Source organism: Aplysia californica, unplaced genomic scaffold, assembly GCF_000002075.1.
Source record: "Aplysia californica isolate F4 #8 unplaced genomic scaffold, AplCal3.0 scaffold00091, whole genome shotgun sequence".
Lineage (NCBI taxonomy): Eukaryota > Metazoa > Mollusca > Gastropoda > Aplysiida > Aplysiidae > Aplysia > Aplysia californica.
Window position 1 is genome coordinate 519,402 of NW_004797361.1, and position 16,508 is coordinate 535,909.

The following is a 16,508-nucleotide window of genomic DNA, read 5'->3' on the forward strand; positions in this document are numbered from 1 at the left end:
TATATTATGTGCGCGTGTGTGTATGCGCGAGCACAGGCAGGTGTTCATGGTGGACCAACTATTTTTCTATATTATTTCATTTTCTAAGTTTATTGAAAACACTGAAAGACAACCCTTTGCCTTTGCTCGTCAACGCATATCAAACGCATGATACAGAATACACGGTAAGCGGTCTTGTCTTATGTTTCTTTGTGAACAGTGAACAGTACAGCCTGAAAGTTCTCTTCTCCCCTCTTCTCTTAAACTTAGCGTCAGTATGCCAGATTTTTCCTAGTAAAGTACTTTTGCTTAATTAAAAACCTTTCAGACTAACATTTTCTGATGGATCTCTGCAATCCATACTTTTCATTCAATATGAAAACCGTATACGAGCTAGGCCTATTAGATCTATTTTTTTTCCGAACGTCTTTCTTTCTCAACTGGCATTTTTTGTTTTTGTATAATATAGTACAGAGACAACCTGGCATATAAGCTGTTGCCTTGTTCGCAGTTTTTGTTCACGGCTCTGGGCTTCACAGCCAAGGCCTAGCCAGAAGGCCATCGAGTGAATTGATAATTTTTTATGTTCAAGATATGTAAGGTACAAAATTGGAAATATTTTAAATATATTTTTATACGTAAGGAATATTGAAACTGATAACTCAAAATCCTAATTAGATTTTTTTTTAAAGAATAGCTCCCCATTTCTACCAGCGTACTTGTCCAATCATAGCCCGCGAACTATTCACCTCGGACTTTGACGTCAGCAGCAACACCACAGTGTGCGCGACTGCGCAATGAAGCAGATCGTCGAGACGGGACATTCAAGCAACTCATGTTGTACTATGTCGGAAAACGGATGAAAGAAGTTGTTGTGCTCTCTATTCTGGTTTTGCAACTAGTTTAAAGGATAGGAGAATTAATCAAAAGGTATGTGTATTGTTTGCGGTCTAATATGTATTTGATTTTCACCTTTTAGTGGAAGCGAGTAGAGCGGACCTGTTTGTTAGAGTTAGTCTCTCTCGTTTCTCCCTCATCTCTCTGGGTTTTCGACTCGTCGGTCTCGCCGACAAACTTTGATTCAGTTGTCAAAATCTTGTTACTTTTTTATATTTTACTTTGAGAAATTTGAAACTTGATTGTTGTATTTTCCCCATCGATATACTGTTGCCATTGTTTTTTGTTGTGTTTGTGAAGACAGAATCAACGTTATGTCTCGTTTTCTTGACCCAGCTGATTTGCTGGCCTTTGTTGACCCAATTTGAATCTAGAAAGACGAACAGGAGAAAGGGCCAGTTTGACTTGTCCCATTCTTCTTCGTTTGGTACTCATCTAATACATTAGTCCACTGTAAAAAAAATTTCCTTCAAATTTTATGCAATTTTATTTACCACCACACATCAGAATCAAAAAGAAGGCAACAGTTTTCTGTCGCAAAACAGTGCTTTTATTGATTTCCCCCCCTCTCCCTACTTCGAGTTTGGAACTTTGCAAGGATAGCGAGCGGGCCAATCCCAACATAGCCGCCGAGTCCCTACGTGCAGGCAGCAGGGTGCGTGATCTGCCTTCAGTTCTCATCGACTGGTCTAACTCAGAAGTGGGTCAGATTGTTTTGGGCTTTGGGTGTCATGACTACATCTAACAAGCATCTTCTCTTTTGAGTTTAAAACATTTCCTTGCTTTTAAAGCTGTACTGTAGACAAAAAGACTTTCTGTGAACAAAATGAGCAGACTTGGATAAGACTCAGTTTATGTTGCCTGTTGCACATTTCAGACTCTGAAGTGAAGTGAGGTTTAGAGGGCTGAGGATGGGACTTACAAGACTGTACCATTTATCAGTTAGTCTCATTTTAAGTTTTAGAATTTAATTTATAGTGGAGAAATATGTGTTGGTACTATCATACCGCAGTCTGATAAGAGGTAAATAAGTCAAGATAGATCTAGACTAGATTTAGATCTAGGGTCTAGATCTAGATCTAGATTCTAGATCTAGATCGAGAGAGAAAAGGTTCAGATTTTTCACGAGTTGGTTCTTGGCTGATTCAGCACAAAATCAGAATGAGTTTTGATCTTGAATCTAGATCTAGCGCTTGGGAAGATTGAAGAATACCAGACCACTCGTACCTTATTGCGCGAGAAAGTGGGGGAGGGGGGGTCTCCCCCCTGACAAAATTTTAATGAATAGATCTACCAGTCCGAGATTCTCCATTGAGAGATATTAAAAACGGGGAAATTATGAATTCCTAAGGCTGGGACATAGGCAAAGTCAGTCCGCTGGTCCGGTATTCCTCAATCTCACCTAGATCTAGATCTAGCGCTTTTTCGGTAGTTCCCACCCCGCAACATTTATTCGCCGGTTTTGGCCCCAAGAGTAGGGCGGTTTCACTTTCAGGCTTGTCCCCCTGACCCAATAAATATAGGTAGTGTCAATTGCCACTGAGTGGCGCGGTGGCAATTGACAAAAATTGACTTTTTGTCAATTGCCACCAAGTAAATTGGAGCTCTTTTGCGTTGGTGGGTAGATCTAGCTTATTGTGCTCGGTGTTGTGCGTTCATCTCTCTGTCCCTCTGTGTGTGTGTGTCTTTTCTGCTTGAGTTTGTGTGCGTTTGCGACCTTCTTCTAGAATTGCCTGTTTTGGTTCTGCACCAAAGTGCAGGCTAAGGCGAGCCTAGATCCAGGCCTACGTCTCATTGAACACACGCCAAGTTGGTACCGTAGCTCTAGACTAGTTGCTCGTCCAATAAAATTAGTTGAGAACAAATTGACCCATTAGACACACATTATGTATGATGCTAAAGATAGTGTTGTTTTCAGACTTGACATCGCTTCACTCAGTGGCAATTGACAAAAAGTCAATTTTTGTCAATTACCACCATGTCACTCGTTTCATCATAAATATATGATTGGGGGTTTCAGGGGGGCATGCCCCCTCCCCCCCCTGTATTTTACAATAATTTGATGTTTTACAGTTATTAGGTTTGATATCTTAGCTCGCCGCGCATCAAACGTATAGATCTCGATGTAGGTCAAGGCTCAAATAAGGGGGGTGGGAGTTACCGAAAAAGCACCCTTGATTCTATAATTCTATAATATGAAGCTGCAGTGAGCACATAGCACACCTCTATTTTTGTCGTCTTCTGGGGCTTCCATCGGCATCGCCAGTTGACTAGATCTGGCTTACCCTAGATCTCACTGTGGCGAGCCCACTTTTCCACTTAACCTTAGCGCGCGATGGGCTACGACACTAGACTAGTCTAGATCTAGGTCTCTCATCTAGGTTTCATCGCTGACTGCTTGGGCTGTGTATGTTCGTGACATGCGATTAAACGTAGAAGGACGCAAACTATTTTTAGGTAAGGTGGCCATCTTGTTTGACGTCAGACCAGGATACCCCTCCAATCACGTGACTACATCTAAGTATAGCATGCCGCATGGCACCAAAGATGGAAGTGTCTATGTTTATCAAGCTTAATCTACCTCTCGCTGTTGGAAGTTCTGATAGCCGAATGGACAGCACGTCTGTGTTTGAAGTCATGCAATTATTTTATGAGAGGTTCGATCCCGGTCACTGTTTTTTTTCTCTTCTCCTCCTCCCGACTGACCAACAGTTTGTCCCATAAATTATAATTTGTTGCTTTGTAATTTTTTGTTTTTAAAAAAATGTATATTAGTGATGAAGAATGCAGGGGGGGGGGGGGGGTAGATCTAGATCTAATCCTCCAGCGTCTTTACGGCAATTTTCGTGCGGTTTATTGTCTTTGCTTTAACCGTGTTTCAATTTCAAGCATCAGCGTTCTTAATCTTACTGTTCTGAGCATCAAGGATCTAGATCCAAGCGATCTTCCATCATGTCCAAATACTAGATCTAGGAAAACTGAAATGTTACCGAAAACACGTCATTCCATGCGGTATCTCCACGGCCTTCTTAAAATAGTCAGGGTATCCCAGGAAGTGATGACATCACATTACTAAAGTTAGCATCCAATGAGAAAGATGCGTCTTCTACGTTTAACGGCGCGTGTGTGTGTGGATGCACGCGCTTGTGTGTATAATGTGCGCGCTTGTGTGTTTGTGTGTGGGCGCACACGCGCTTGTGGGGGGGGGGGTGTGTACAAATTTGAGAACGTAAATTTATGGAACGTGAATTGCTGAAATTGTTTATAAAAGGCGAGATTTAGTCAACATATACTGGCGAGTGAAATCCAAGAGTCTTGGGGGAAGCCCCGGAAGACGACAAAAATAGATGGCGGAATATGTCCTCTATATTTGGGCCAATCACAGAGGTTTTCTGGGTGCTCGCTGTAGCTTCATGTGATTGTGTATCAATAATGTTCATTGTCATTGGGTTAGGCTTCATATAGAGTGCATTTTATCCCATCGCACAAAATCGGCAGCCATGGCCTCTTCCCAGCTCCTCTTTCCCAAGCAAGCCGAGAGTGCGTGATCGCTACGTGCAATCTCATTGGTCAGCATAATTAACTTTGCCCCTGGCAAGGTCAGCTCAGTTTGGTTGTTCTGTTCATATTAATGATGCAGGGAGGGCCGGTTTAGATAGATCTAGTTCTAGTAACTGGATATTAAAGCTCACGTCTCGATTATCATTATAATCGAAAAATGTGTCATAAATGCTGGAAATGTTTAGGGAGCAAGGGTCGGAAGTCGGAACGGACGTCCTGCTGAACTCAATTCACAGTCCGAATACAATTTTTGTCTAATCATACTCAAGTCCAAATAGGCACTTTGATAGAATTATCCTGTCTTAAAATATCATTAGAAGGCTATAGGCGGTGCTCGTTGGAGGATTGGTTTACTTTGATTCGGTTCAGTTTCTGGTGGCTTCAGTGCACACTATAAATTATACTGTATAAATAGACCTTTTCGCATTCATCAAACCAATTGTGGGACTCGCGGCTTTGAAGTGAAGACACAACATATTTTTTCTTGGTCGTAGTCGGTTTCGTTCAGTTTCTGCCCCGATTGAAGCTTTTCTCTCTCTCTGTAGGAAAATCCAACAGCCCCGACAATCAAACCAAATGGAGCTGATCTTGCCAATGGGCTGTGGGTATTATTGTTGTAGTAGACCGCCAGGTAGACCATGATAAGTTAGGCATGACTTGCAGTTGCATTGTCATGGTAGAATGCCAAGTGGACTAACGCCTAATATTAAAACACGGTCGAGTCCAAATAATTTTCCAAACCATAACTTCCAGTTAAAAGATCCTTTTTTCTTTTTATCATAAAACTTATAGTCCAATTGCCTGGCTTTGTTTTGTTTGTTTTTTGTTGAAAATGGCATTTTTTCTTATTACGACTCTGTAGACTAGAGTTTCAATGGGGTAGATCAAGACATATTGTCATTATCTGTTGAGGTTGACTCAGACTGGCTTTCACTTTTATGCAGACCGGCGTTCGGTGTGTAGCAGGCTTGCCAACCTTCCCGAATTTTTCGGGAAATTCCCGAATTGCCATCGTTGTTCCCGAAGCAAACAGCATCTCTCTTTCTCTGTTTTTCCTCCGGTTTGTTAGAGCTGTTCTTGTGGCGTGGGTTTTTTTATTTTTTTTTAGTAGCTTTAGTAGCCTATCACAGAAGTGTGTGTGTCCGTGGTGCTCCTGCGCAATTAAAATTCCAGAATTCAGTATCCCAAAAGTTGCCAAGCCTGGTGTAGTGAACACATTCCAGCAGCATGAAGAAGAACCAGGTTCAATTTCCTTGTGTAGATACTTTTGAGTAATTCAATGCTCCACTGAGATGTACTCTTATCAGCTCATGTTGACACTGATGGGCAGGGTGGAAGCCCGTCTCCTTAATGTCTTAAAATGTGTCAGTGAGTTAATGCGGGCATAAAAACACAAACATTTAATCCATTTATTATTTATTTGTATAGTTAAATGCTGAATGAAATATAAGCACAGACGTAAGATTTAATATAAGAATTAAAATACAAGGATTGATGCTGACTTTAAAAGGCATGGTGACTGACTCAGCATCTAAACAGACATTGCTTTTTTTTCTCTTTCTCACGTTATTTCTTTCAGCCAACCTCCTTCTCTTTTTATCCGTTTTTTTTTTTCTCTTTCGGGCTAAATGGACATGGGGTATTTTTGTGTCACATGCTTTTTATGGCTCTCTCTTTCAACTTTCCATCCTCTCTAAACTTTTTTTTTTGTCCCACAGCTAAATGGACATATGTATCACATGCCCCAATTCCTTTCATATTGTGCAAATGAAGGATTGAAACTTTTGAAAATATAAAAATGTAACATACCCATCGTATAAGGAAGTATAAAATTAATTAAATAAGAAGCTCTAGCCTGTCTGCATGTCTAAAAGAGTGTAAAATAAAGAGTGTAACATTAATTGTTCTTTGTCACATGTGCAATATCCCTCCCATTATTATGTTTTCAGCGGGATGCCACCCATGGCGACATCATCAAAGCGCAAGTGGTCGGACGTCTTCCAAGACGAAGAGATGTATGATAAGCAGTCCATCATGGACTTGTGCACTGCCAAACTGCGCTATGTCAATCCAGCACGCCCGCCCAGGCGCAGGACAGAAGTGCCACTCCTCCGCAATGTTTTGATTGTCAACACGATGAAGCATCTATCCACTGAGATGAAACAAGAGAGCATGATGGACTATGCCACAGAAGACCTGACGGTAGACCCGGGCCACTTTGAAGGCCTTCCTCCTTTGTCGGAGCTGCTGACAGATATCATGCTTGATCCACAGCCCAATGAGTCTCAGTGTCCAACTCAAGGCTTGATTCCTTTCAACTGGTCAACGTCTGGAGCAGCTAGCTACTCTCCTCTGACTCCTCTTGAACCTTCGATGCCTTCTTACTTGGACACTGATTCAGCCTTGGAAAATACTGGAGAAGAGAAAATAGTTCATGATCTTTTGCCTTGTACTAGTGTCATCGGGCTAAATCCAAGTCACCACTCACCATGGGAAGCTCATGGAGACACAGGTTCTTTGGATTCGTTCCTGTCTAGTGCCTCATTGCAGCAACCTTCAACAGATACTTTAGACTCATTTGCTTCAGATTCTGCATTCCAGTCAACTAGTGGGCCTCTGCCTTCATTCACATCCCTTTTTGAAAACTCAAACCTGTCATATTCAGAAACGGTTCCAACATCGTCATACACTGACCTTACTCCAACTGCATCACCCTCAATGTTATACTCCTCAACGGCGACCTCTTCTGCCTCGTTTTCAGCTCAGACTACTGTTGCGTCAGCATCTACCGAAGAGCTTGTGGGAAATACAACATTAACGGATACTGAATTGGAGTTCCTTGCCATGGCATTTTCATCTAAGTTGCATAACGTATCATTTGAAGAGCTTGTGCAAGCATTTCCACAATCAACACGGTTACAGCAGCAAAATTCTCAGCAGTCTTCATTCTTTGTGCCTTCTTCTATACAAACGTGCAGTAGTAGTACTAGTAACACTTCAGTTACAGAGACAAGTCCCACTACCAGCAATCCTTGTGCAAGTTTTTATCGCAAAGACCAACCACCCCCAAGTGTTGATGAAAACATGGTGCGTGTACTAGTCAATTTATGATTTAACTTAAAGAGTGCACAAGTTTACAGCAATGACATTAGTGCAGAGAAAGTTTTGCCTTCAGTAATTCAGTGTACAATATATGCACTGAGTGAAGATAATATACTGGCAGTTTCTTTTTGCATAAGACATTAGTCCAGTACATGGATCTTTCTGTTGGAAATTTAGTATCAAGAATCCGTAGAAGGAAAAATAAAAGTGACTGGTATATTTATAATAATTGGCTTTTCCATAGGATCGTTGTACCGCTATACAGGATTTATTCATTTAAGTTCTGAGTTAGTACACAAAAAATTTCTTTGGTTGCAGCTTGAAACAATGACCCAAGTATGATATTCCACTTTAGTGCCTAACTTGAAAGTTATGACAATGAAGGCGACCGATTCAGTATATTGTATTAAGCTCACAGCAAACTTTTGCAAAACTTGGAAATGTCGTCATTTCAGAGACATTGGTACTTTCAGATGAGTTGTGGACTATACATCTAAATTGTGCAACATGTTTGCTTACTTACTGGTTTGTTTTGTGCATAAAAATGGCTTATATGTAGGTGTGACGTACATCAAAAGTTACAAAGTTGTGATACTGTGTTCGTGAAATGAGGCAATACAAGAAGCATTTTACCAGAAGGATGTGATGACACTCTACTAAGCTATTGACACATTTTCAGCAGGACCCGTACAGCTACTCAAAAGACCTACTTGCTCATATGTACATTGAAATATGTTTCGTGTGTATGTGTGTTATTGTTGTTGGTTTATTTATTTTATTTTTTTTGGAGGGTGGGTGTGTCATTGTATGTTCTATTATCTATTTGTGGTATGTGCGTGAATAGAAACTAAATTATTTACATTCTTCTCTGGTTCATTTTGTAAAAGTTACAAGTGGAAACCCTCTATATCAGTTGTGGATGATGATGCCATGCTGACTGAGGCTGTGATTTTTTAAATTTGCTGCTGATGAATGTGAAGTGCACCAAGCTGTTCTCTGAAATTTTGTTTGTTTTGTTTTGTGCTTGTGAAAAATTTTTTGGGAGTGAGTAAAATTCTAGTTCAGTACGAAATAAATATTTTATTCTACCAGCTCGTTTGCAATAGTGAGTAATAATAGGTGGGTCAACTGTTAATCTTGGCGTTCCTTTCGAAGTCTCTTCGGAGGACTGGTCAATTGAATGTAATATACGTTATGTAATATACCTTAATAATGATTGCACTTTCAAGTCGCTGTGCATTTTTAAACTAAAAAGATGTTTACAAGGCTGTTAATTACCAAAACTGTAGAGATCAGAACCCTCTTTATACTTACTGGTACAAAGTTTAAAACTCGAGAAATATCACAAGATGGTTTGTCGCATTATACTGCTGAATGACATAACTCTGAATAGCCGTGTGTATGCACCATCTCCCTTGCTAGCAGTCTTAAAGCCTATGAAAGTGTACTCTTGATCATTTTACTCCCAGCAGTCGTCAAATTTAATTCAAAACCTTTCTTGGGAGCTACATTAATTAAATAAATTGTAGTCTTGTACAATCAGTTATCTTCAAACGTTCAATCTATGTATGAATCATTTATGGAGTGTTTAGCTGTTGAAGCTTGGGTATTTTAAGTTCCCTGTGAACATTCTTTTAAGCTCACTTTTATGCTCTTTTGTTTTTTGTGAATTGGAATTAATGTTTGTTTTTGAGAATTTTGGCGAACAACTACGTAAACAAAAACCGTTGACGAGTTAATCATACCCATGGAGAAAAATACACTTGGGGTATGATGTATTTTCTGTATTCACTGGTGCAATTGTCCTTTAAGAGTGGGTAAAGATGTGGATGCGGCTGGCAAATGTTGACAGAGTCACGGTCAGTTCATGGCGATCTCAGTTGAGAGTGATATTTATATAATATGTAAGTTGAATTCTGTAAGTGATCATAGGTGAGAATCTCTTTGATGATAAGTATTTGTAGTCTCTATAGTCTTTTGTTCTTCATTTGTTTCAAATTGACTGTTCACTTTCTGTACTTCTACTCCTCTACTAGTTGGCAGCAATGTATCTTCCTTGTTTTAATTTAAACAATTAATTTATTTTTCTTCCCTCCCATGATCTCTGGGCACATCAGTTTGCGTGTCATGGACAAAACTCTGTATTTGTAGAATTGTTAGTGATATTTATAAAGTGATTTTATTGTGAATGCATTTTCGAAAGACTATTTCGGATTTTAGAATATTTTCGTTATTATTATTTTTTGAAAAGTAAAATGTTAAGAAACGTAGACTTGCACAAGAAAAATGAAACGGTATATTTTTATCAAGGATAAATTATTGCGGATCTTTGTATTGTGGTATCAAACTGCTAATAAGTAAATCAATACTCTTTTTTTGTGACTATACTATAGTTTTGAAATTTATTGGTTTAATTGAAAATTGCAAGTTGAATTGATCTTTCAAATTTTCAATGCAGCGCTGGTTCCTTGTACATGTAATATATGTGCCTCAAACCTGATCTAAGTTAAGCTTTGCAGTCACTTTTTTTGAAGATTTAAGAACCTAACTACATATGGTATATTTATGTCTGTCCTCTATCGAAGATTCTCGCCAACATAGAACTATTTACATTAGACTACAGTTCATAGAAATGGGAAACCATATTTGCCTGGTGCTTTAGTCAGGTTGTATGCTGTTGTCTATACCCTCTAGTTACCAAGATAATCAGTTGCAGCTTTGTCATGACAGAAGTATTACTCGTGTTATTGTGGCGAGTCCTCAGTAATATCTTGTCACTGAAAACGAGGACAACTTTTTTTCTCGATCCTTTTCTCCTGTGCATTCTTGTCAATGAAATCCTGTCATTTCTTATTTATTTTATCTTTTGTATGATTTTTTTTCCTTGCCTGAAAGTCCTATTTTCCAGGTTGTTCCGATTATGCAACTGAACATAATGTATTATTTGTTTCTCATGCATAATTTGGCTTTTGTACATAAGCACATAAATTATATGAATGATTTATCTTGAAGTAATACCATTTACAAGTCGTTACATATTTCCTCTGTGTGTGTGTGTGTGTGATTGGAAACAAATGAGCTTCCAACTCCAACACCAGGTGAATTGTTTGTAATTTTAGCATTGAAGGACATGTGAAGGTGGAATGGAAAAAAGTAAGAATGGCTTTCTTTCTATGCCATCGCACATGTGCCTTCCTTGTAGTAGCATAAGTATCATCTGCAAGCAGGTGTCCTGTTTACCTAAGAAGTGCATTTTAGTCTGTAAGTACAAAGAATAAATTATCTTTTAATAAAAATGTGTAGATTACATTTATATAAATAATATAATAATATACATTTACAAATATACACCACATCTCAAAATACAAATTTTAATTTTCCATTTTACTATCAGCCCTCAAATGATTTTTGGGAGTGGCTGGGCTGCATGTTGTTGTCATTGCTCTCTCACTGTGCTGTGAAATGGTCTAGGAGAACTCATGAAATTTGCCCATGCCGGTTTGGAATTTTAAAATCTGTTTTTGGAATTGTGAAATGAACACTGTAAGTCAACATTGTTCTGATATTCCTTCTTTCTACCGCTATCCCCAGTTTTATGACTAGTTTGTTTGTGTGGCAGGTGAATTATTGGATTTTATTTTTTTAAAACATTTTTTGTTGTGTCTGCTGGATTAATTATCTGTTTATAAGCCCAAAGCCAGATTCCTCAGATCATGAACTTCTTGTGGAAAACATTGTCACTTGTGATCTAGTCTCAGCTCTTTTTGGAATGCTCTGAAGTCAGCTTCACCAATGGGAAGTTTGATTTATTTGGTGGGGGGGTTTTTTAAGTGGAGTGAAAGAAAGAGGAGAGGTATCATGATAACCAGCTGTGGTGCTCTTTAATCACTGTCAAAATAAGTAGAACTGGGTTTTTATCCAGTCATTCAATCTTCATTTTTTTAAAAAGAATGCAGGTAGAAAATGGACTCGCATAGGGAAGGAAATGTATTCATATCATACTCTACATCTTCAAAATTATGAGTTCTATACTTCAGTTGAAAAGTTTTAGCATGTAGATTTCTTGTAGATGCTTCTTTTTCCCCTGTGGTTGGCTAAATCAGTATTTGGAATCTCACTTTTTGCTTTGTATTTACACATTTTGAAAAGTTGCTAATTCCCCTTTACCTAGTTCGAAGGAGGGGCTGACCTTTTGTTGTTAAGAAATATTTTGGTTAGTGAATATCCCTTTTCTGGTTTTCAGTTTTGCTCTTCTCGCCCGATATATTTTTGGGAGTTATTTTAGATCATGGAGGGTTGGATGAGTCATTGGATGATGCAGGCAGTTTGGAGGAGTCAGTTGGTTTTTGCATGTCAATTTAGATGTCATTCGGCTCTAGATAATTGTTGTATGACAAATGCACTGATCTGAATTCCCCCCCCTCCACGGTTATAGTTCAAATAGTTGCTACCGTATGATGAGTGAGGGAATGCTAAAAAGCTTGCAAATCTTCCTGTAAATAGAGATTTTGCAAGAGACTTAACACACCAGAGCCTCCAACTTCTTCATTTTAATTGACACACTGTGTCATTGTAAGCTCAATACGGTTTTATGCATTTCAGGTGGACAGTAGAGGAGATTGGAGGAATGTGTTCAGTCATAGTGTGTGAAAAAAGCAGGGAAATCATAAAAAGACACAAGGTCATTGGGTAGTGAATATGTCAGTTAGCTGGAGCGGATCTGATACCTTGAAGATTGTTTTAGGCTTCGTCACATCCCTTGTTTCATTGATTGATTGCTGCCAACATTAAAAACACAATTTTCCTTTCAAGGTATTCATTTTGGATCTTTATTTTGTTAACGACTCGTAGATCATATATCGTTATGAAATGTTAAGCGCCCAATCCAAACTCTTGATGAAAAAAGACCAATTGAATTTCATATTACAGTTTTTAAAATACGTTCAATAGTAAGTGAAAATTTACTTGATTTGTAAAGGAAAGGTAGATAATGAAATATGACATAGATTTGATGCTGGCTCATTATATAAATTTCATTCCTGTTCCGAATTTCATGGGGGAGTGTATGTGTGGGTCAGTTGTCTATCTTTTTTAAAGATTTTTTCGGTGGGGGGGTTTCATGCCTCTTTCTCTTCTAGTCTATTCTCAGGAATGTTTGTTGTGTGTGTTTACTGCAGAATTAATTCTTTTTTTTAACTGGAGGTAAAAGGGGGACAAGATATTCAGTGTGGACCAATTGTTTGGAATGTTTGCCAGTTTAGTCTGTGTGGTCCAGTGACTGCAGGATGAATGTGATACCCTTGTATTTTTGCTTATTGCTAAGAGAACATTCCAGGTTTATATAATATATTTCTGTTTTCTGGCCCAGTTTACCCCCCACCCCATACCCACACACAATTTGTGTTGAGATGTCCGGTACAAATGGTGTTTATGTGGGGACAGCAGCACTGTCTGCACTTCTTCAGCTTTAGATGTTGGTGGTGTCATTTATCTAGACCTGAAGGCTTGCAGCTTTGCCCCAGCCCTGAGAACTTTGAATGATGATGATGAGAGATGGTGCTGATCACTTGTTGCTGGGCCGTTTCCAATGTTGTCTCTGAATGTTTGTTTAAAGATTGCGTTCGATCTGTATTGCCATTAAAATTTGCTGCAATTGCAAGTTCCTAATTTGTTGTTCACTGATCTTGACCTCAACTGCCCTGAAATGTTTGCAATGTTTTCTTTGGTAGTGTGCAAATCGCATATAAGCGTATCTCCATTATTGTGATTCTTTCACATACGTTCGCTGTTTGCGACATGTACTCATGATAAAAAATGTTCAGCTGAGTTTTGTGTCTAATGAGTGCTCTCGTTTTACATTTATTGGTAAACTGAACTGTTTCTATACAAATTCAGCAATATGTGCATGTTCTTACCAAAAAGACGTCAACGTTCAACGTATCAATTCATATGATGCGGACATTCAATGTGTACTGTGTAGTTCACACCGAAGACACCAGTGACAGGCCTTGCCCGATATATATAGTTTTATCTTACTACAATGTTTTACATTTGCTTCCTGTATAGAATTACGTTTTTTATTTTTCATAACATTAACATCATCTCACCGCATGGTTGAATGATTTTGTTTCTTGTGGGAACATTTGTCTTGGTTTAGTTTGTGCCCAGTGTCAGTACAGCTGGCTGCCAACAGATTTTGTCCCCTTTTGTTACTCCTTGTGGCCGAGGGAAGAGAGATAGTTTGTTGAACATCTTCATGGAGCAAAGCCTCTTGTTCAAAGAGACTGGATCTACGTGAAAGATACTTGTTCTTATCTGTCGTCTTTTGCTTGTCACAATTGTTTTCAGTAATGTGCTGAGTTCTTTTAGAGTGGAATATACTAGTATATATTTCTTGCTTTACGTGAGTGGACTTGATAGACTACAGATCTCAAGAAACAAAGCCTGAAGTCGTATATCTTTTTCTTTTCTATTTTTCCCCACTCCATTAGTCCCAATGAATATTATTAGCTTCATAAAAGTTCTTACTTTTATTGCAGTGGAGGGGGCAGGGCGTCCATCCATACACATTAGATATCGATGGTGTTGGGCATGGATTGGCAGTCTCCCTGGAACTTTTTTTTTTACAAAACGAGGAAAGAGCTGCGCGACTATAATATTCTAAAAGACCACTTTAACTTGTATTCAACTTTGCATGCATTTCTATTCATTTGAGTTTTTACACCATTTGTTGGGAAAATGTATCTGATCCAGCTTTACAATGCAGTCCAAAAATCAAGATTTTAGAAAAGTTTGGAGTTGTTCCAACTGTGTTGGACACCATCGATATTTTATCAGACATGTGTCCTGTGTGGGGACCAAGTGCTCTGCCTTAAAAATTTTCTGTTCAGTGTCTAGTGGGTTATATAAAACATCAACGGAAGCACAAGTATTTGATCATTTTCAATGTCACAAATTTAAATGGCTCCAATATTTATTCTTCTCTCCTTTACCAAAAGGGCTTGACCAAAGTTCACATCTCTTTTATATTATTTCTATTATTATTATTATAAGGCTTTTGTTTTAGTTGTATTTTCCCATCTGGCTAATGAACGGATTCAGACCTCTGAGGCTGTTCTCAAAGATGCTCCCTGATAAGTTTGGCAAAATAATTTGATCACAGAGACATTTGAAGGTAGTGGTGCGTAGTCTGTCATTAGGGTGTGGTGATGCTTGCTGGGGATGCCGTTTCCTCCTCCTAGCGTCATCAGCGTCTCAGGTTGACATCACTGGGAATGACTGTGATATAATGTATGAATGATTATTGCTTGAAGGCTTACATGTTAATTTATTCAGTGATGTTATCCTCAGTGCTGGTGACGACGAGTAATTCCTCCTGTCTCCCAGTCTGCCATACCCTCTGAGAGCCGATTGTGTTTGTGCAGCTCTAAATTTGGGCCAGAAGACCATAGAGCTCTCGTCTCGTTTATTATTTTGGTCTCAAACAGAGCTTGATCTAGAATCTGTTTCCAGTGCCTCCACACTTGGTTTTTAACTCATCAAGCAAATCTTTTACGATTTGTCTTTGATTATAATGAGATTTCATTTTAAGAGGTTGTAAAAGCAGTTAATACTACATTAATTTGGTGGGTTGAGGTCTCGTGGGATGGTGAGGGTAAATAGCATTCTCAGTAAGAAGTTGCTCATGCCAATCCACAGCTGATGCAAGATAGATGTACTTCTCGCTCTTTTATCCCCATATTGGACAAATTAGGTTTTTTTCTCTCTGGTTTAAAGGGTATGGATTTGCAAAAACCTACATATGACTCTTGATGTAACTTTGTAAAGTCAACTGAAACATGTTCATGTTAACCAGTGTCTGGTGTAGTGGTTAGGTGCTTCACTGTCACGTACAGAAGCCAAATTTAATTCCCAAGTGAAGAGAAAATGTTTATCGAGGATCTCGGTCATTCTGTTGAGATGTTTTATACCTCTCAACCCGCACTGACCCTGACCAGGCAGGGTCGGAAGCCTTCCCCCAAAATGATCTAAATTCTGTCGGTGGGGGTGTAAAGAACATCTACATTATTTTTTTAAGTTAAAAAGTCGCTAGGAAAAATTCACTAGTCTGCCTGCTGCAAACTGCTGGTGGCTCTGGAATGATGTTCTTGTTCTTTTTTTTTTTTTTATCATACAAAATGTCCTTTGTGAGTAATATCTGGTGTCTAGGCAGCAACATAGATTTGTTGTTGTTTCCTCTTTTTTTTTGTGTATGTTGTTCCTTACAGATGAACAGAAAAGCAATTGTCATTTTACACAGCATTTTGTTTTCTGTGAATGTGAAAAAAGTCTATGCGTATTTTTTCATTCATTATTGTTGTTTCATTTCCAAATATTGCATATTTGCTCCAGTGATGATGAATGAAATGTCCCGTTCACGAAAATGAAATGTTTGGGACTCTGCAAATTATTTATACTTTGGTAAATATAAATAAACAATTTGTCCTGAAATTGATTGTTGGTTTGGGTTCTTTTGTTTTTGTTGTTTGGGAACATTGTTTCTGCTGTTGGGTTGGTAGAAGGGACTGCCAGACCTAAATTCTACTTTTTTTTTTCATGTGTTTCTGTCTTTCTACCTTACTTTTTCCATGCATGAAAAATCCCATACTATTAGTTATTGGGACGATGTTCCTGCAGATCTCAGGAGCGTGTTAAAACATCTGTTGTTCCTCTATTCTTTTTCTTATTGCTTCTCTGAACAGTTGTGTTCCTGTCATCAGCTGTCAGTAGTGGTGCGGGTAGTTGGGGTGGAGGGCGCCACTGGTAAATCCTACTTCTTTACTTTAGCCCTTTGTGGGTCGTTGGCGGGTGCTTTGGTGTGGTTTGCTTCTTCTTTCCTATCAAACATCTATCGTCTTATCTCCCATTCTCTTTTTATATGTTTGTCACTCTCTTGTAACACCTCTAATCTTGTGGCGCTCATATGACCT

The 16,508-nt window shown here is 38.8% G+C and overlaps 1 protein-coding gene across 1 annotated transcript; it reads left to right on the forward strand.

Moving 5' to 3' along the window:
• Window positions 1–679: 679 nt before the first annotated feature.
• Window positions 680–16,033, forward strand: LOC101846870 (putative GPI-anchored protein pfl2). The gene is made up of 2 exons (XM_005094889.3): window positions 680–909; window positions 6,387–16,033. The coding sequence occupies exon 2, from the start codon at window positions 6,391–6,393 to the stop codon at window positions 7,546–7,548; it is 1,158 nt and encodes a 385-aa protein (XP_005094946.1). The 5' UTR covers window positions 680–909; window positions 6,387–6,390; the 3' UTR covers window positions 7,549–16,033.
• The last annotated feature ends 475 nt before the right edge of the window (window positions 16,034–16,508 follow it).